Here is a 21,277-nt window from a genome sequence, read left to right as displayed (position 1 = left end):
TCCCAGTCCCATTTCTTTTAGATGATTTTATCAAATCAAGACAGTATTCTCACATTTCTAGTTTACTAAAAGTTTTTCTCTCAAATGGATGTTGATTTTGTCACATGTTTTTCTTCTCTGTTGAGGTGATAATTTGAATTTTTTACCCTATAGCGAGTTACATGAATTGATTTTCAAATATTAAACTAACCTTGTATTCCTAGGAAAAGTACCACTTTGTTTATAGTCTTTTATCCTTTTTATATATTTCTAGATTCAATTTGCTAAAATGTGAAGGATCCAGAACAGCTTTTATTCTGGTATTTATTTAGACCTAAAGTAAAGAAAGAATATTTTACCCAGTGGCCTGTATTGAAAGGTGTTTCGAGAATAATTTTTAAGTCCAGGCCTCAGAAACTTTTCTCATATACATTTGCAGTATTCAACCGAAGATGACAGGAGCTGTTCCACATATCTGAGCCTTTTCTCTATGTATCCCTCTCACTGCCTATGTCCTCAACTATGATGGACCATTGTGATCTGTTTGGTTTTTAAACTCCCTTTACTACATCCTAAAAACTCTCGTTTCATTTGCCTTTATTTATAGAGCATAGTTGGTTTTGTTATTATTGTTTGTGGTGCTAGAGATTGAACTCTGAGTATGCTGAGCTACATCCCCAGCCCTTTTTTATTTTTTTGAAATAGGGTCTTAACTAAGTTGTCCAAGCTAGCCTTGAAGATCGTCCTGCCTTAGCCTCCTAAGTAGATGGGATTAATGTCCTGCTGTAGTTTTGAGCCACCTGTTCAGAGCCTGGAAAACTGTTTCATATTAAGTCTTTTAGTTTTTAGTTGTTTACTGTGGTGGGAGAGCAATTTCTATATCAACTAATCTTATATGGTAGAAGCAATGTCCCTAGTTATAAATAGTGCTATATCAGAAGTTGTGTTAAATTTCAGTTGGGAAATGAACCCTAAAATATTAATGCAAGTTCAGAGTAGACCCAAGGGGGTCAAAGTGGGAATAACTTTCAAAAAAGGAAAGGGGACAGACAATATTAGCTTTATTAATGAGGTTTTTTGTGTATATTCTTTGGGGGGGGTCAGTATATCTTTTATGTCCTATAAATATAGGGTTAGCTTTACTTCTTTAAAATTTGGATGCCTTTTATTTCTTTGTTTTGCTCCAGAATGATTTTCCAGTGCAGTGGTGAATACCAGTTATAAGATCAGGCACCATTGTTTTGTTTCTTATCTTAGAGGCAGGCACTCTTGTTCCGTCTTATGGGAAAGCACTCATTCTTTCACCATTGAGTATATTAGCTGTGAGGTTTGTTTAATGATAAATGTTCTTTATCATGTTGAAAAAGTCTGTTAGTTTCCTGGGCTTCCATAACAAAATTCCAGTCTGGGTAGCTTAAGACAACAGAAAATTATTCTCTCGTAGTTCTGAAGACTAAAAGTCTGAAATCAAGGTGTCAGCAGTACTATGTTCCCTTTGAAACTCTAGGTAGCATTCCTCCTTGCCATTTCCTCTATTCTAATGGCATTCCCTGGCTTATAGCTATATCACTGTAACTTCTGCTTTGGTATTCTCCCTATGTGTGTCAGTCTTCTCTTTTTACATGGACACCAGTCATAATAAGAAAACACCTATATGATTTGTCTTGACTAATCTGTAAGGAGCCTTTTGCTAAGTAGAGTCACCTTATAAAATACTAGGGGTTAAGAAACATATCTTTTGGGAGACATAGTTCAACTCATGATACCTTCCCTTTTATTCCTAATTTGTTGGGTAGTTTTGTTTTTTGTTACTGTTTAACTTGAAAGGATATTGGGGTGTTGATTTTGTTAAATGATTTTTCTATGTCATTTAATTTTGTGTTTTTTTTTTCTTCTTTCATCCTATTAGTATTTGCTGCATTTTTTTTTTTCCATGTAAATCACTGTTACATTTCTGGAATAAATCCCATAGACCATATTGTACTGTATACTCTTTTTAATATAATTTTGGATTATTTGATAGTAGAAGTTTTTTTTGAGGAGTTTTGCATTTATATTTATAAGTAGTACTAGTCTGTTTAGCTTTCTTATGTCTTTGTCTGGCTTTAATATTATAATGCTGACTTCATAAACTTCCTAAAATAAATTAGGAAGTGTTTTCTCCCTTAAGAGAGCATTTTAATAAAATTCTTAGGTATCTTGTCTTCAGAATCTTTTATGACATTTTTATTTTATGGATGTAGTGGATAATTTTTTTCTACGTTCTATAGTTTTCCAGCCTCTTCCTTTGTTGTCAGTGCACTTCCTGATGCTGCTAAGCTCATTCTGCTTTGCAATTTGCAGTTTCTGATCAGCTGTGAGTCAGAAAACATGGCGGAGTTAGCTTAAATTGTGCTTTTGGTTAGGTTAAATATAATGTGGAAAAAAGCCTGAGGTGTTCTGATAAATGAATTAATATATTTTAGTGGAAGGACTTTGTGACATCTTCTTGGCTATTGGATTCATCTTTTTGTTGCCTTTTTTTCTAGTCATGGTCATCAGGTGAACAACTGGAGTATAACTAGTTGCCAGATTTTTTATTTGCATAGAGTTTTAGTTAACCTAAAATGCCTATTACGAATGAATAATAAAGAAATAGACTTTGTTGGGGGCTGGGGATTTAGCTCAGCGGCAAAAGCGCCTGCCTGGCAAGCGCGAGGTCGTGAGTTCAGTTTCCGGTACCAGAGAAAAACCAAAAAAAAAAAAAAGAAATAGACTTTGTGAAGGTTAGCTGTTACATTTCCAGTAAAAGTGAATTGGAAGGATAAATGCTAATGGTGTTCTCTATTTTTTGTCTAAAACTTTTGTATTATTTCAATATATCAAAATTGATGAAAGTAATTGAGGTGGAAAGGACGAATGCATCCTTGTTTTTTTACTAGCGTAGTTATAACTCTTCTTAAATAAAGCAAAATTTGTTTAAATTTCAGCTTATTTGCTGTTTGGAAGAACTTTTTTATTGCTTTAACATATTTTCACTAAGAATAATTTTTTTTGGTCTTAATCTTCGATATGATCTATTTTTATGTTCACTTTATTGATATGATCTATTTTTATGTTCTTTTCTTCCACTACTTTGTTCACTTGATAAAACCTCAACTCTGGTTAAACTCTCTGCTGATGGTTCTATTTGGGTCAGAACAGGAGATCATGGCCATTGAAGAGCACAAACTACACATTGGACTTTTTTGGGGGCGCGGGGGACAGGGTCTCACTGTGTGATTCAGGCTGGCCTTGAACTCCCAGCAATCCTCCTGCCTCAGCCTCCTGGGGTTACAGTCATGTACCACCATGCCCAGTGCATTTTACTCTAAATATATGACCACAGATCTCAAATAACCACCCTATATTTCCCATTAGTCAATTAGTTTGTTCTCTTGCTTTTGTAAAGGGGTGTTTTATCTAATAGCCATTTTTATGTCTCTTCTCACAAGTTTTGAAAAATTTTTAAATTTTAGAAATATTTCAAGACTAATTTGAAGATTTGTGTACCTTTCATCTAGATCACTGGTTAGATTTTTTGCACTGTTTCTTTTTTTTGGTACTGAGAATCGAACTCAGGACCTTGTGCCTGCCAGGTAGGCACTGTGTCACTGAGCTATATCCCTGGCTTTGCCATGTGTCTTGGTTACTTTTCTCTCATTGCTGAGGCAAAATACCTGACACCCAGTACTAAAGAAGGAAAGGTTTATTTAGCTCACAGCCTGTGGAGGTTTCAGTCCATACTTGGCTGGCTCCAAGGCAGAGTGGCACATGGCACAGGGCAACCATTCATGGAGGTGGAAGATAGCAAAGCAATAAGAGCAAAAAAGGAGGAGTGGCTGCAAGCCATCTCTTTCTATCCCTTACATTGTATGCAAACTACCTGCCCTATGGCAGGTGTAGCACTTACATCCATAATTCCAATATTGGACCATAAATCAATTGTAAATCTAGAAGCCCACCTCATGACTGCAAGAGGATTTGGGGGGACATGCAGGCACAAAGCATGATATTCCACCCTGGCCCCCCAAAGACTTATTCACATCCTTATGCAAAGGCATTTAGTCCATTTGTAAGAGTTGCCAAGTCCTAACAGTTTCAGCAATGGGACCAAAGCAAGTCCAACATCCAGCAGGGCAATCATTAAGTCCTCTAGTTCCATGTCCAGCACTTAAACTAATCTGTGGCACACTGTGAGCTCCAAAGGGCTCATATGACTCTACCCCTGGGGCACTTCTGGTGGTTACAGCTCCCAGGGCTTGTCTCTTAGGTCTGCTTTGCTGCCTCCTTGCAGCTTTCCTTAGACAATCCACATTCCTGGCTTTTCCAAATTTCTGGGTTCTCCAGTGTACTTTCTGCTTCACACTCACAGGTTCACACACTGCCCTCTCAGGGCACACTGCCTGGCCTCCCAGGTTTTCTGAAATCTAGGTGGAAGCCTTTTTAACCTCAGAACTCTTGTATTCTGTATGCATCTAAAACCAGTGCCACATGGATGATGCCAAGGTCTGCTGCCACATGGAGCAGTAGCCAAACTTTCCCCTCTGTCGACTACCTGGATTGCTGGGCACTCTGAATCCAATTGTGAGGAGCCAATTGTCTATGCCGCCACCATTGTGGAACCTAGTGCAGCCACTGCTGCCATTCTGGAACATAGCACTCTGTGGCTTTCTTCTCAAAGCAAAGTCTTTTACCTTTGCAGTTTTGAGGCTGCAAAGAGTGGAGACTTGCTGCTTCTTGTGATGCCCTCAGGCCATCTTTTCCATTGTCCTATTCCTTCTCAGCAGTGGGGATCTCTTCACCCTTATCTTTGCAGTCCACAACTTTACAGGAGCTTCCTTTCTGGCCAAACTCACAACACTTTAAATCATCCTGTTGGGCTCTTTGCACTTGATTCTCAATATAAATCTGGCTAAAAGCCCCCAACAGTAATCATGCCACTGCTCCAACATTCATTCAACTGCCTTGAAATTTCTTTTGCCAGAGTAATCAGTCCATTCCTCTTCATCTCAATCTAGGCAAAGTCTTTGGATACAAGCAAAATGCAGACAAACTTTCTGTCAGGCCATAACATACATGTCTGGAGTCCAGCACCCAATACAGTCCTTCTTCTCAGCAGAAACCTCCTGAACCCTGTCTTTGCCAGCAGGATTTCTGCCAGCCTTGTGGTCTTCTGAACTCTGACCAGAATCTCCCATGCAGAACAGCTGACGGTGTTCCAGCTCTACTCTTTCAGGGGACATCTCCGAACCTTTCCAAACACTTCCCACAAGCCATTTCCAAAGGCTCTTGAACCACATGTTCAGGTATAGTTACAGCAATGTCCCTACTTCTCTGGTACCAAATTCTGTCTTGGTTACTTTTCTCGCGTTGCTGAAACAAAATGCCTGATGCCCAGTACTAAGGAAGGAAAGGTTTATTTAGCTCACAGCCTGTGGAGGTTTCAGTGCATACTTGGCTGGCTCCAAGGCAGGGTGGCACATGGCACAGAGCAACCATTTATGGAGGTGGAAGACAGCAAAACAACAAGAGCAAAAAGGGAGAAGTGGCTGGAAGCAGCCTCTTTCTATCCCTTACATTGTATGCAAACTACCTTCCCCAGGGCAGGTGTAGCACTTACATCCATAATTCCAGTATTGGACCATAAATCAATCATAAATCTAGAAACCCCCCCCCCGTGACTGCATGAGGATTTGGGGGGACATGCAGACACAAACCATAACACCATGTTTCTTTCCTCTGAATTTTTTTTTAATTTTTGAGATTAAGTTACAGATGTCATGAAATTTGTTTCTGTATTGTTCAGCGTATATCCTTAAATACAAGCATTCTGTCCATACACCCAAAATGTAAATACCATGTTCAAGAAATGTTTGGTCTTTAATCTAGAGCAATTTCTAGCCTTGTGTGTGTTTTCATGTCACTTAGATATTCTGAAGATTCTTAACAGATTTTTGCAGAACATTCCTAAATTTTACTTGGCTAATTCATGGTCAGATTTATGTCTTGACTTGGATTCTATATAAGACTAAGTATCCTTCTCAACATGACACATTAGGAAGCATTCAATGTCCATTATTAAAAAAGACTTTTTAAGTTTGTTTTGAAATTGTAGTCTTTCAGTAACTTTAACCCAGTCAGTGTCAAAGAAGTGCTCAAAGTTGGGATCATTGATGTCTGAATTTAACCATGCAAGTGTTTTATCTAGTCTGTTTTATCTAGTCTTGCTTTAGTACAGAGGAATTAGAAATTAGCCCTTGAAGCATTTCTTCAGATTGTTTTAGTATGCCTATATCTAACAACAAATTTATTGAGATTTCCTGGCCTATAATCAGTCCTTTAAAATACTTTTAAAAAATAAATAAAATTTTAATGACCAATGTTTGTATTTGTGGAATTCCACACTGGTAACAATCCTCTCCTGGTCCCGCTCCCCAACCAGTATTGGGGATTGAATCCAGGGCCTTCACATTGAGTATGTCCCTTGTCCTTTTTTTTTATTTTGAGACAAGTTCTTGCTAAATTGCCATGCTGATATTTACCATCCTTCTGCCTTAACCTCCCAGAGTACTGAGATTACAGGCATGCACAACCAGTCAGTTCATTTAAGTCTTTTATTTTTCCCAACTAGAACTAGCATTCTTGTTTTTTCCTACAAATAAAGAATAAAAGACCTTTGCAAAAAATCAAATTTTGCTAGAGATTGAATTGAATTTGTAGATGTTTGAGTAGTATTACCACTTAATGCTATTTAATCTTCCAATCCCCAAGATACAGGATATTTTACATTTATTTGGGTTTTCTTTAGTTGTTTTTTTAGCACTGTTTTATATTTTTCAGTGTAGAAGTCTTACATCTTGGTCAAGTGTGTTTGTTGATATTTTACTGTTTTGGATGCTGTTGTAACTGGAATTATTTTGATTCCATCTTTAAGTTGCTTGCTAATAATGTATAAAAGTACAACTGATTGATGTGTGTTGATCTTGTATTGTGCAATTTTGCTGAATTCTTATGTTGACTCTTAGTATTTTTGTGGATTCTTTTAAATTTTCTATATGTAAGTTCTGTCATCTGCAAATGAGGATAATTTGACTCTTCCTTTCCAATGTAGATACCTTTCACTTCTTTTCCTTGCCTTATTATTTAAGCTAAAATTCCAGTATAATATTTCATGCAAGTAGTAAAAGTGGGCATAGCTGTCTTGTTGTTAATCTTACAGGAAAGTGTTCATTCTTTTACTGTATTATACCACTGCTAATGTGAGTATGATGTTAGCTGTAGATTTTTCATAAAACGTTATCATTTCTGATTTTAGTGGGTCTTCTCCCTTTTGTCAATCTCAGTCATCTTTTCGAGAATCAATTTTTTTATTTCATTTTTTTTTAACTTTCTATTTTATGTCAATTATGATTTATATTTTCTTTATTTTACTAGCTTTGGGTTTAGCCTGCTCTCCTTTTTAGTTTCTTTAACTTCCTTAAAGTTAACCTTAAAGCTAAATTTTTGTTTGTTTTGTAGTACTGGGGATAAAATCCAGGGTCAGGCACATGCTAAGCCTATACCTTACCACTAAACTCTTTCCCCAAGATTTTCTTTATGTAGGTGTTTATAGCTACAGATTTCCCTCTGGTCACTACTCTTACTGCATCCCGTAAGTTTTCCTTTTTATTTGTCTCAAGGTATTTTCTAATTTCATTTGTAATTTCTTCTTCGATTCATTGGCTGTTGAAAAGTTTGAATTTCTGCATATTTGTGATTTTTTTTGTTTCTGGTTTATAGTTTTATTTCTTTGTGATCAAAGAACTCAAATCTTAATTTATTTGGATTTGTTTTACAACCTAGTATGTGATTTGTCATCGATAATGTTTACTGTAAATTTGAAGAGAATGTATATTGTGGTGGTGTTGGAGTGTAAGAGTACATGATCTATATCAGTATACGTAAATAAATGAGAAAGAAGAGCTCATTCACAGAAAAATGCTAATCCTATTATTCTTTAAGCACTTCTTTACTTTTTGACATCAAACGTAGCAGACTTGACTGTTTTTTTTTTTTCCTTATCCAACTTTGGACTCAGCTTTTTTTTCCAAAGAACTTGGTTTGTTTCAGTGTAGAATTGTATTTAGAAACCAGCATTGCAGCTACTTCTATGCCCTGTCAGCAGAAAAGGCTAGGAAATAAATACATATATGTGCATTCGCATACATAGATACACTTTACCTGTATTAATTGATACCTATATTAAAAACTGACTTTATGCTAGTATCTCCAATTTTTATACGCCACAAAGTACATTTTAGTTTTAGTCTCCCTTTTTGTATTAATAATTCTCTTCAACAACTACTATTGTCAAAAGAAAAAACAAAACTACTATTGTCAGTGTATTTGTTATTTGCTGAAGTTTAATATACACAAAAAGTATACATCCTGGTGTGGTAGCCGCATGCTTATATAGAATCCCAGCACTCTGGGAGGGTGAAACAGGAAGATGGCAAATTCAAGCCCAACCGAGAGACTTAGTGAGACTTTGTCTCCAGACAGCAACAAAACATACATATGTACATACATCTTACATCATACTAGAATGGAAACCTAGCTAGAGTTAAGTATTTGCTTACAGTTGTTTTATGAAGTATAGCAAACTTACAGGTACAGTTAAATATATTTTGACAAATGCATATACCTGTTTAATCTGTATACTTGTCAAAGAATAGAGCACTTTCATCATACTTTATATTGCTTCCTAACTAATCTTCCAGCCACCAGAAACAACTTTTGTTACTGTTTTCCTCTACTGTAAATAAGTAATGCCTGCTTTAGAAAGTCAGATAAATAGAATCATAACAAATACACTCTTCTAAGTCTGTTTTCTTTCGCATATCTGAATACCTGAGATGAATTCATGTTGGAAGTGCCAATATTTCATAACTTTTCTAGATACAATTTTGACCTATTGGTTTATAAAATTTTGCTGCTATTATTTTTATCATCTTCATGAATTTCTGAAAAAGGAATTTTCCCCCAGTATGACATATTTTGTCTCCCTTTCGTAGAACTTTGTAAAGAATGAAATACTTCTAACCAGTATTTGAGAAGAATGATGTTCCATTTATAGACCAGGAATAATAAAGTTGATACAATTTAATTTTTTTTTTTTTTTTACTGTGATTAGAGGGTTAATGCCTTATGAAAACAAATCCCTTGAAGAATATTTCCACATTCTCTATAGAAAGTAGAAAAATAGTAGCATATACTTTTGGCCAATAATACCTATGTTAGATCTTCTGCTGTCCCTCAAGTCTTTGAAGGCTCTTTGTTTTTCTTAGTTCTTGCTGTTCAGATCAGTTGATCTGTACTGATTTATCTTCAAGTTAATTTATTTCTTTCCTGTTGCATCTCTTTACTGCAGTTGATCCTGTTCAATGAGTTTTTTTGTTTCTGTTTGGTATGATTGGTGGTTTTTGTGTTGATACTGTAGCCTGGTCATTTTGAATACTAAAAGGCTTTGGATCTTACTTAAATCTTCTATTTTAGCAGGCCTCCTCTGACACTATACCAGCAGGGGAAGAGGTGGGATTGGAAGTCCATACTTCCCAGTTTGGCATCCACTGATAATACCTTGGTGGGGAAGTTAGGGCACCTCTTACTTCAGATTGGTGGTGGAAATACAGGCTTTCCATTCATCTCCAGGGTTGGCAGGAGTGGAAGTCCAGGTTTCCTAGTTGACTTCCACTGGCTGACAAGGTGAGGAGAGACATTATATACCAATTTTGCCTGAGTAGGGCCATTAAGGTAAAAAGGATTTGTGTCTCACCTAGGGTATACCTTTCCCAGTCCTTTCACTAGAGAGAGGAGGCTTTCATGTTGATGGTTTTTTGGTTTGTTTCATTATTGTTGTTTAGTTTGTTTTTGCCTGTGCTTGTGTTTCTGGGCTGCAAGGCCTCTCTGTTGTCCAGTCTTGGACATAAAATATTGGGGCATGTGGATATTTCTAAAATACTAATTTTCCCCCAGTATGACATACTTTGTCTCCCTTTCGTAGAACTTTATAAAGAATGAAATACTTTTAACCAGTATTTGAGAAGAATGATGTTCCATGTATAGACCAGGAATAATAAAGTTGATAGAATCTACTTTTTTTTTTTTTTTTTTTTTTTTTTTACTGTGACTAGAGGGTTAATGCCTTATGAAAACAAATCCCTTGAAGAATATTTCCTCATTCTCTATAGAAAGTAGAAAAATAGTAGTATATACTTTTGGCCAATAATACCTATGTTAGATCTTCTGTTGTCCCACAAGTCTCTGAAGGCTCTTTGTTTTTCTTAGTTCTTGCTGTTCAGATCAGTTGAATTAAGTTCCAGTTTTTAGGCCGTCTACCTTCTGTCCACCATTGAGTCACCTTATATATATGTAAATATCTGTGAATGTAAATATATATATGTAATATAAATTTTTTGAGGTTTTGAGTTGCACTTAGTGGGAAGAGAAAAAATGTTTATTCATTTTGTTTGGAACTGGATGTCCTAAATAGTTTCAAATAGAAAGTAATCCATTTCTTAAAAATAAAATGCTCAAAACTCCTTTTTTTTTTTGTTCTGTTTCGTTTTGTTTTTGGTACTGGGAACTGAACCTAGGGCCTTGTCTAGACAAGTGGTCTATCACTGAGCTATATCCCCAGCCCTAAAAATATTTTATTCTTTAAAATATTTTATCATATTTTATGTCACTAAGTATGTATGATTAAGTACATTCTTTTTTTTAATTTATTAAAACAAGTATACTTCTTTATTCTCTTAGGATTATGTACAGAAGGGCTCTACCGTGTTAGTGGAAACAAAACTGACCAAGACAACATTCAAAAGCAATTTGATCAAGGTAAGAAGATAATCATATAAAATAAAATGGTTGTTTTATTGTTTTCCTTATTTAATTTCATGTTCAAAAGATTGGCTTTTATTTGAAAATTTCCTAAGGATATTAATATGGAGAAGAAACAGTTTCAAAAGTGGGACTAGAAGTATTAAATAGAGTAAAAGCAGGGTAAAGGGATAGGAGAGCTGGGAAAAGTATGTTGCTTTTACCCTTGTAGGAAAATTATTGATGACTTCACAGGCTTTTCTTGCTAAGAGGATGGGCACTAGAGAATTATAAGAGGAAGTTAGAGATAAGAAACTTCAAAAAAATACGTTTGGAATAGAAAAAAAATTGAAAATGATAGGCAGTTAGGTCAAGAAAATATAGTTTATATATATATATATATTTAAATGTAAATGCAAAGGCAGAAGAAGAGCCTTAATACAGAAGTACTGAAAAAGAAGGCATTTGGTGTTGAAACAAAGTCCATCAAAGGCTCAGAAGGAATAAAGTGAAGTAGAATTGATTTTTTTTTTAAAGAAATAATAAGAATCTGTTTTATTACCTATGTACTTTGTTTCTTCCCATATTTCATATTCCTAATCCAGTAAGCTATCTCACAAATAAAAGACTGTGACTGAATCTATATAAGAACATCACCAGAATTAGAAAAAAACAATAAATTGACTTACAGCAGCTTTGTGTAGCAAAAATAATACTGTGTGACAGTTGAGGGTTTGGGCACAATATTGAATAGCCATTAGAAGTAAAAAGAAAGCTGGATTCCCTACTTGTAGGTAAATTCTATGTATTATCAAAGATTTAAATGTAAAAAGTAAACCAAGTATTTGGAAAAATGAGTGAATATTTTTATAGTTTTGGACTAGCAAAAGTCTCAAACTTGATATGAAATCTGGAAATCATGAGCCAGAGTAATAGACTGTATTAACTATAAGTATAAAAATTCTATATGTGAATATAGATAAAGCATAAAGTCAGGACACAAACCATAACCTTGGGGACAGTGTAGAATAAATATACTAGAGTAAACAGTATACATCGGAAAAAAACTGGTAAATACTTGAAGCTGTACTCAGCCTTTAGCAGTGATAAAGAAAAAAATTCTTTAAAAGCTTGTCTTTATTATTAGAGTTTAAATGACTATTGAGATTGTAGGCAAATAGGTGTCTTATATACTATTGGTTTTGAGTGCCTTTTGAACAGTACTTTGTGAGTGTTTAGTATTAAAATTTGTGAACCTTTCTTTGCTAGATAATTCTGCGTAAAGGAATTTGTTGCGGAAGTCTTTGCATAAGTATCCCAAGGGCATTTTTTGCCCTCTATGTAATGCTTTTTTAAAAAGATGAGGGAAGAAACACCCATATGTTTATTATAAGTATATAGAATATAGAATACTTGGTAACCATGTAAAAAAACTTAGGTTTTTTAAAAATGGCAAAATACATTGAGTGTATGGGAAAAAATATGCCATGTTGCCAAAGATTATTACATAGTCTAATATCCTCTTTCAAAAAGTACTAAGGGAAACTTTAGTATTTATAATAACTAAGTTGGTAGGATTTCACTTCCAGTAGTAAAAGTAGGGTGATAGTCAATAGGAAGGCTCTTGAATTTGACTTTGTGTATACTCTAGGCAAGTTAGTCTTTCTAAATCTCAGTTTCTTCTTTTCTGGAGTGGAGAGAGAATAAGAGTAAGTATGAGGATAACAAGATAATGCATATGAAGAATTTTTTGTCCCAGGCACCATATTAAAATGCATGTTGGGTAGGTACTGTTACAAGGTATATAGCCTAAGGAAATAAACTGCAGTAGATAAAAGTGTTTATCAGAGCATCTTCATAATATTTTTAAATGAAATATAACTGCTCATTAGCAAAATATTATATGAGTTGATCAATCTAGGAATATATTTTATTGCCTTTTTAAAATTGTTTTTATAGAGCAAAACACTTAACAATTGGTGATTCTAGTGTGATATATGTAATTCCTTACAACTGGTCTTGCAACTTTTCTACAGCTTTCAAGTTACAATTAGGTCTTATCCATAAAAAGTACCTTCTCTTTTCTATTTCGGTTTTTTTTTTTTTTTTTGAGACAAAGTCTGACTGTGTAGGTCAAGCTGCCCTTGAACTCATTGTATAGTCCAGACTGGTCTCAAACTCTGCGCTCCTCCTGCCTCAGCCTCCCAAGTGCTGGGATTATAGGCGTGGGCCACCACATCCAGCAAAAACAAAATGCCTATTAAAAAGTTGCTTGTGGAATTTTAATAACCTTCGATAAAATTTTAAGGGTGAACTCCAATGATAATGTTTTAAAGATGAGCTCCAATACAAAATGAATATTGATTGGGTGATTTTTCTTTTTGTAATGAGCAAAAACGGGCTGAAAGGAGACGTTATATAAGCTATAATGGTGTGTAGGTGATGAGGATTTATTATTTTCTGATCTGTATACCCTTGGTATGTTCTACCCTTGTTTTTAAATTGGAATTTCACTGTTGGGATAATTTACATTTAAATTGTTAAATATAAAGTTAAAATTCAAATTAGAATTTATTTTCATAATTCCTGTCTTTTCATAATTCCTATCTTTTAATTAGCTCCTTGTGGCCTCTTATTTTTTATGTTATCTTATTTTGTTTTTTACCTTTCTGAGACAGTCTCCCTATGCAGTTCAGGCTGGCTTCAAATTTGTAACAATCCTCCTGCCTCGGCCTCGCAAGTGCTGGGATTTCAGGCGTGGGCTGCCATGCCTGGCCCTTGTGGCCTCTTTTAAAGTTTGTGTAAACAAATGAAATTAAAGGATAGGTATTAGTAATGTTTTCAGTATACTAAGGCTAACATTTTTAAAAATTTTAATAGAAAATACTTCTTGCTTTTCTCTGATGTACAGTTTGTTGGCTGGTAAATAAAAGTGGCTGATGAGAAGTTCTAAATATCTTGATTTAAAAGTACTGATTAGCTCACTTGGCCTATAATAAATTCAAATTTTATTATAAAAATTCTGCTTTTTGTCTTGTAGATCATAATATCAATCTAGTATCAATGGAAGTAACAGTAAATGCTGTAGCTGGAGCCCTTAAAGCTTTCTTTACAGATCTGCCAGATCCTTTAATCCCATATTCTCTTCATCCAGAACTATTGGAAGCAGCAAGTAAGTGTTAAACTTCTTTTTCTAGGAGAAAGATAATGGTTTCAATTTTTGGATATTGATAGCCATGTGGTAATGAGTTATGCACTAGAATATGTGATAGTAAAAATTAAGCTTACTAGAATTGTGTTTATTCATAGTATTTTTCTCGCATCTGAAGTAAAGTCAGATTCCTGGGGATAGTATCCAGGAGTTTTCAGCTTTAGGCTGCCAGGTGACATAAATGTTTATAGAAGTTCATTCTGTGTACTCTAAATTTATGGTTTGTATTTTAATTCAAGTTCAAAGACATTGTAAAAAATTAAATCTTTCAAATGAATATATATGTATGTTATACTTGAGTAAAATATTTAAAACAATTTAAATATTAAATTGTTTGTATGTATCTATTTAAATTTGTTTTTAAGTTAAAGTTACTTGGGTTTTGTATCTTAAGTAATTTTGGAAATAGTAAAGCATTAACAAGTACTTAATTCCTACTTTGATATCAATCACTCACATGTTTTCAGTACATAACTTAATTTGTTTTAAAAATGAGGCTGCAGGTCTACTTGGGCATAAACTAACCTAGTTCTTAACTAAGATTACTTCATTATAGTTTTGATTATATCAAAATTACCAGTTTGGTTTTTTTTTTAAATTTTAATTAAAAACTACTTCAGTATATTGTCTCAAGATATATTTGCCTTAGTTTCATATAAAGTTGGTGTAAAGTTTAGTTGGTAGTTTAGGTTTTCTTATTTCTTGACCATAAACTGTAGCCTCAGAACTTTTCCATTTAGGACATTTTTGAGGACTGATTTAGAAATGTGACATTTGAAGCAGGGCGTGATGGTGCAGGCCTATAATCTCAGAACTCAGGAGGCTGAGGCAGGAGGATTGCCATGAGTTCAAGGCCAGCCTGAACTGTATAGTGAGACCCTGTCTCAAAAAAGACCAAGAAAAAAGGGACACATGAGAATTTGTTAGTAATTGATTGTACTGCTATAATGATTTGATATGCATATTAGCCTCTAGAATGAACAAAGAAGAGCAGAGAAGCAGTCTCTCATCTCCTGTTTATTGCAGGACACATGTCAGTTACCTTGTCTTACAGTTTACATAAATTTAGAGAGTAACTATGTTAAATAAACTGCCTATAAAAGAAAATTTTTGATCACCAAAGTGGATTATCAGTAAGTGTAGTGGAGGCACCTATGGCTGTATTCAGCCAAATTTTTGGATGGCTTTAGTTGAAAATGATTTTAAATTTTAAAAAAGGAAATTTCATGATACATTAAAATGATAAATTCAAATTTCAAAAGTTTTTTAAAAAGACAACCAGTACTCATTTGTTAGATATTATCTGATACTGTTTCTGTGCTCTAGCTGCTGCAGGTTTAGGTAGTTGTGTCCGCAAAGCCTGAAATATGTACTATATGTAGACTCAATATTAAGAGCACAACAGGTTTACCATGTAAATAATTAGTTAATTTTAGACTAATGGCTAGTTACATCAATTGCATGGATAAATTGCTAATATTCCATTTTCCATTTTATAGGTGCTGAGTCATTTTGATTTTCAGTGAATAACTTCACTTGTAAAAATTTAGTAGTAAATAGATAATGTAAGGGGTTTTTATTTTAAATAATTTAGCCAGTTCTCTTAGCACTTTTTTGCTGTTTACCTACTCAACATTCTTTAGGCATAATCCTGTTTTTTTATAGGAAATCTTAAGTTTTTATCAAATATTTTTAAATGTGAGAATTTCAAGCAAATTTTTCTGCTACTTTTACAGAAATTCTGGATAAAACAGAACGTCTTCATGCCTTGAAAGAAATTGTCAAGAAATTTCATCCTGTAAACTATGATGTATTCAGATATGTTATAACACATCTAAACAGGTATTTTTGTTTTGTTTTTATAAATTAAATGTACACATTTCAAATGTGTAAACTTTATAAATTAGGTAATTACAAGATTTTTTTTTTTTTTGGTTTTTCTCCGGTACCAGGAACCGAACTTACAACCTTGCGCTTGCCAGGCAGGCGCTTTTGCCGCTGAGCTAAATCCCCAGCCCCCAAGATTTTTTTTTTAAAGGGATGCATACTAAACCTGATTCAGTTTTGATTCTCTATGGTTGTCTAGCTTATATTTTCTAATTTATATCTGAAGCTATATGATTATTATTTTTTTACATGTGACAATTATATAAATAGTAAGTATGGTCAGTATGCTTTCTTTTTATCCCTCTTACTCCTTACTATGTATCTTATGTAAAATCTTAGGGTATTATCTATAAAGTGAAAATTATGTGTTTAATTAAATCAGCCTTTTTGGAGGTGAAAAACTAAGGCTGAAAGAGGGCAAGTATCCCAAATCACATAATTCATAGGTGATACATTTTATGACTAGAGTCCAAGTCTGAAGTGGCTCAGATTGCTTTTTACCATACTGTGGTGCTGGTTTGTGTCTTGCTTATTTTGTTTAGGTGGTCCACACAGTGAAATTCTATTGGGAACTGTCCTGACTTAAAGGCAGGGCATTAATCCTTGTATTAATAAACAGTCTTACGTATTAATATATTTAACATAGGTTCAAGTTTATGCTTTTTTATGAAAAAAAGCATACTCCTGGTAGCATTTATTAAGTGAAAGGTGCAATTGTATTAATGGTTAAAAACTTAGACAATGGAGTTTTTAAAAGTCAGAAATACTTCTAGTTTTATGACCTTGGACAAATTATTCTTGCTAAGTCTTCATTTTCTCAACTGTAAAAATGAGAAAAGTAACACAAAGTTGTTCTGACGAGGACCGGAGATATAACTCAGCAGCACAAGTGCCTGCCTGGCAAGCACAAGGTCCCAAGTTTGATTCCCAGTACCAAAACAAACAAAGTTGTTCTGAGAACTAACTGAGATGGTTAGTTTTTGTAGTGATTTTTTTCAAAAGTCTTATTTTCATAATGTTCTATTGGTATTTTAATGAAGCTATGAGACTATAGCTCACTGGTAGAGGCTAGCATGTATAAGACCCTGGTTCAATCCCTAGTATTGCAAAAAAATACATGAGCTGCAGTTTGTTTTTTTTTTAACTTAATTATCAAAGCCCAAATGAAGTGGATTTTAGTCTATACTACTGACCAATGTTTAAAGCTTTATGGTTGACGTTGTTGTGTAGTGTAAAATTGTATTAACATTCCTTATAACTCTTCCCCCAAGTCTTTCAGAAAACACAGCATATATAGTAGTGTATTATATTTAATGGAATTTTCTCTTCTGAAAAGCACAGTACAATAAGAAGAGTTTTGATGATGATAACAATATATATACATGGGTACTGTAGGAGAGCTAATATAAAGTGTAAGGATATTTTGTGAACATATTGCTGTCTGCCTGAAATAAGAATTGGATTTCATAAAAAATATTAGGAAAAAGAGAACAAAGAGCAGAGCATATTCAAAGAATCTTAGTATGGCGTACTATCAAAATTATCTTCAGTACTTACTGTGTACTGGAACTATGTTTTTGGCGGTATTAAGCAACAGTTAACAATATGGCCAGAAGCATATTTGATGCATTAAAGGTTAGCAGAAGCCTATATGTAATGGGAACAGAGTTAGAAAGAGGTGAAGTGAAAAAAGGAAAAGGACAATGCCAGGTTATTATAGGACAGTACTTTTCAGAGTATAGTCTAGTGACTAGTTTTAGTGTCTTACTGACTTCAGCTCTCTTTGTTTTGTTTTTTTTTTTTTTCCAAAGAGATGGGGCCATACTTCTTTAGGAAAAAGGCATTGCATGATTTACATTCTCATTGTTACTATGTATTGTGGAACAGAGGCATAACATAATCAGGTTTAAATTTTAAAAGGAATGCTCAACTAGTCTAATTGGATAAAGCTCTCTTAATGCTAGGTACTCTTAAAGTGATACAGCAGTAAACAAAGCAGTCATATACTTCATGGTGCTTACATTCTAGTAAAGGAGAAAAGTGGGTAACTATAATAGATGATTGATAATTTTTTGCCATGGTTACAAAAATTAATCTATGGAGTTATTCTTTGTTTATATTTTTTCATTCTTTATGTCTAGTAGCAAATGAGTTTTTTCTAATTTCTGTTTTTTAGTGCTTTAGTTAATCCCTTCTCATTTTAGTGACAAAGGTATAGTCTCCAAACAACATCTTTTGTATCACCTGCAAACCTGAGAACCTGTGAGTGGAGTAGGGTAGGCAGACCCCACCTGACATGAGTTAAAGACATCAAGTACTCCCCAGGATCCCTTAAGGAGGTTCTTAGATATGCTACAGTTAACAAGCATAGTTTTAATGGAATTCCCCTTTCTTTCTGCCACTCTTCCCATGTCCATCACCCTTGACTTAATTACCTCTTCTCAGAAGCCTTACCTTACCACTCTAATTTCTAATTGAGTTGGTACTTCTCCTTTGTCCTTTTTGACTCTTTCATTAGACCTGATGCCTGGACTCTCACTGTTTTCAATTTGATAGGTGTTTCTAGACCTAGCACTTGCTCACTCCTTGGAAACACCAAAATGGACCTATTGGCTACTTTTAATAAAACACTAATTTTATTCTAAATATTCTAATTAAGTCTCTTGAAACAAGTAATAATGATATACCACTGAATATACTTTTTAGGTTGCATATTTTTACCTCAGATGAACAATTTATGTGTTTTGAATTTTTTTGGTTTAATTTTTTTTAATCTGTAAATCTAAGATTTTCCTGTTTTCCTACAGAGTTTCTGACTGTATTACTATCAGTACGTGTGAAATAAGGGGGTTGGATAAACTCCCAACGATCTCTCCAAATTTAATAATTTTGAATGATGTACTAAGTGATGCTCTTTTCTTTTATTTCTTGCTTATTAAAGATGATAGAAGTGGGGCTGAGGATTTAGCTCAGCGGCACAGTGCCTGCTTGGCAAGCGCGACATCATGAGTTCGATTCCTGGTACCGGAAAAAAACAAAAACAAAACAAAACAAATAAAGATGATAGAAGTGATTGCTTAGATAGTTAAAGGATTAGATGCAAATAAGTTAATACTATATGCGACCATTGTTAAATTACTGTTAAATCATAATAATTTTAAGGTGGAATATGTTATGAGTTTTGTGTTTCATATGGAATTTGTAACAACGTACAAGATATTTAACAGTATTGTGAAACATTAGAAACTTGATTTTTTTTAAAAGTTAAAAATATTCCTGGTTGGGTTATGATAAAGTATTTTTTTTTCCAAACCTAATTGAAAGAGATGGCATACTTTTTTTTTATTCTTTCATAACAGTTTAAGAATTTGGATGTGCAGCCAGGCATAGTGGCACATGCTATAATCCCAGCATTTGGGAGGCTGAGGCAGGAGGATTGTTTGAGGCCAACCTGAGCTACTACATGGCGAGACCTTGTCTCAAAAAAAAAAAAAAAAAAAAATTTGGATATGTAGTTACAATTTTTTGTTTTTGTTTTGGACATTCATTAAAATTTATTGAATGACCTTTTTACCCTAGTGGGAAAATGTTTTCTTTTCATGCAAGTTAAGAAGGTATCCATGTGTAAAATTTTAAATCCCAGGGTACAGCTTTAAAAAAAGATGGTGATATTTTCATAACAAGTGGATTTTTATTGCTGTCTCCTATTTTAGACTATAGTTGCACATAGAATGTACCAGAAAAATGTTTTAGGGTAACAGGTAACATAATAGGAGAACATTTTGATCTCTGATATTTTGTAGTTGTAATAAGTTCTGATTTCTCTTTTTTTTTCCTTTTGTAATTTCAGGGTTAGTCAGCAAAATAAAATCAACCTAATGACAGCAGATAACTTATCCATCTGTTTTTGGCCAACCTTGATGAGACCTGATTTTGAAAATCGAGAGTTTCTGTCTACCACTAAGATCCATCAATCTGTTGTGGAAACATTCATTCAGCAGTGTCAGTTTTTCTTTTACAATGGAGAAATTGTAGAAACTGCAAACACTGTGGCTCCTCCTCCACCTTCAAACCCAGGACAGTTGGTGGAATCAATGGTACCGCTTCAGTTACCACCACCATTGCAACCTCAGCTGATACAACCACAATTACAGACGGATCCTCTTGGTATCATATAAGTGATTGCAGACAGCCTAAAATTGGACAAAAAGTAAACCTAGATGTGCATGTTTCAGGGTTCTGTAGTATACTTCATGTTTCATACAGATAATTCACATTCAAATGAGACACTTTCTCTTTGAACTATATAGTATTCCTTATTCACTTACATTACAATTCTAAGAACATGTGATAAGCATGACTGGAGAGGTTTAATTTTTATAAACAAAAATAGCTATAAAATACAAAGCTGCTGCTGCATGCAACCTTATTGCAATCAGTATATCATTCCTGTGGCAATTTCTGTCACATTATATTGTGAATAGAATTTTTCTATAGAAATTAAATGATTTAAAAACTCACATATATGAAACATTTAATCTTCTCAGCCTGCTTTATGGCTGGTTTTGTTATTTGATGTACCTATTGGGGCAATTTAATTTACATTCTAGCAGTCTGTTAAGTACATGATGTGATTGAAAAATATGGTTAATAATATGGTCAATGTTTAAAATTTTTAAAAAATTTATTACAGTAAGAGACACATTGCCATTAATTTCCCCTCAAAATATTCATTCCCCTCAGCTTCAAGCAAACTTATCCCATCATTCTTAACCATTTTCTGAAGCATTTCTGAAAGTCCTTTTTCATGAGTGTGGTTTTTTTTGGCAGTTATTACTGTCCTAATGTCCTCAATTGACTCAAAACACTTACCTTCCATGGTCATTTTAGCTTTGGGAAAAAGTCAGAAGCCACACCATCTGGTGAATAAGGTAGACAAAGACATACTGTAATTTTTTGTTGTTGTTTTTGAGACAGGGTCTCCCTATGTAGTTCAGGCTGGCCTGGACTCACTATGTATGCCAGGCTGGCCTCGAACTCCCAGCAGTTCTTCTGCCTCAGCCTCTTGAATGGTGGGAATACAGGAATGCACCACTGCACCCAGCCCACTGTCAGGTTTTTAGATGAACCTGCTTTTCAAATTGGATGGCATTCCACAATAGCATTCACTGTATATCTGATCGTACCTTTTTAAGAGAGAGGACTTCCAACTGCTTCACAAAGTGGCAAGAGCAATAGGATAAGTGTGTTCAAAACAAGAGGAAGTATTTTGAGAGGGATAAATGGCAATGCATCTTCCACTGTAGTGAAATTTTTTTTTTT

At 34.3% G+C, this 21,277-nt stretch overlaps 1 protein-coding gene across 1 annotated transcript in view; it reads left to right on the top strand.

Moving 5' to 3' along the window:
• The window catches only part of Arhgap5 (Rho GTPase activating protein 5), a gene marked incomplete at its 5' end in the record, with an annotated part of 55,127 nt that extends 34,312 nt beyond the window's left edge, over positions 1-20,815 (top strand). Inside the window, 4 exon segments of the mRNA XM_005376949.2 lie at positions 10,798-10,875; positions 13,898-14,029; positions 15,805-15,910; positions 19,806-20,815. Of these exon segments, the coding sequence (XP_005377006.1) occupies positions 10,798-10,875; positions 13,898-14,029; positions 15,805-15,910; positions 19,806-20,133 (644 nt within the window). The 3' untranslated portion in view covers positions 20,134-20,815.
• Positions 20,816-21,277: the final 462 nt, after the last annotated feature.

This window comes from Chinchilla lanigera, unplaced genomic scaffold (assembly GCF_000276665.1).
Source record: "Chinchilla lanigera isolate Chin_1 unplaced genomic scaffold, ChiLan1.0 scaffold00008, whole genome shotgun sequence".
NCBI lineage: Eukaryota > Metazoa > Chordata > Mammalia > Rodentia > Chinchillidae > Chinchilla > Chinchilla lanigera.
The sequence above is the reverse complement of the archived record's forward strand: the minus strand, read 5'-3'. Positions and strand labels throughout refer to the sequence as shown.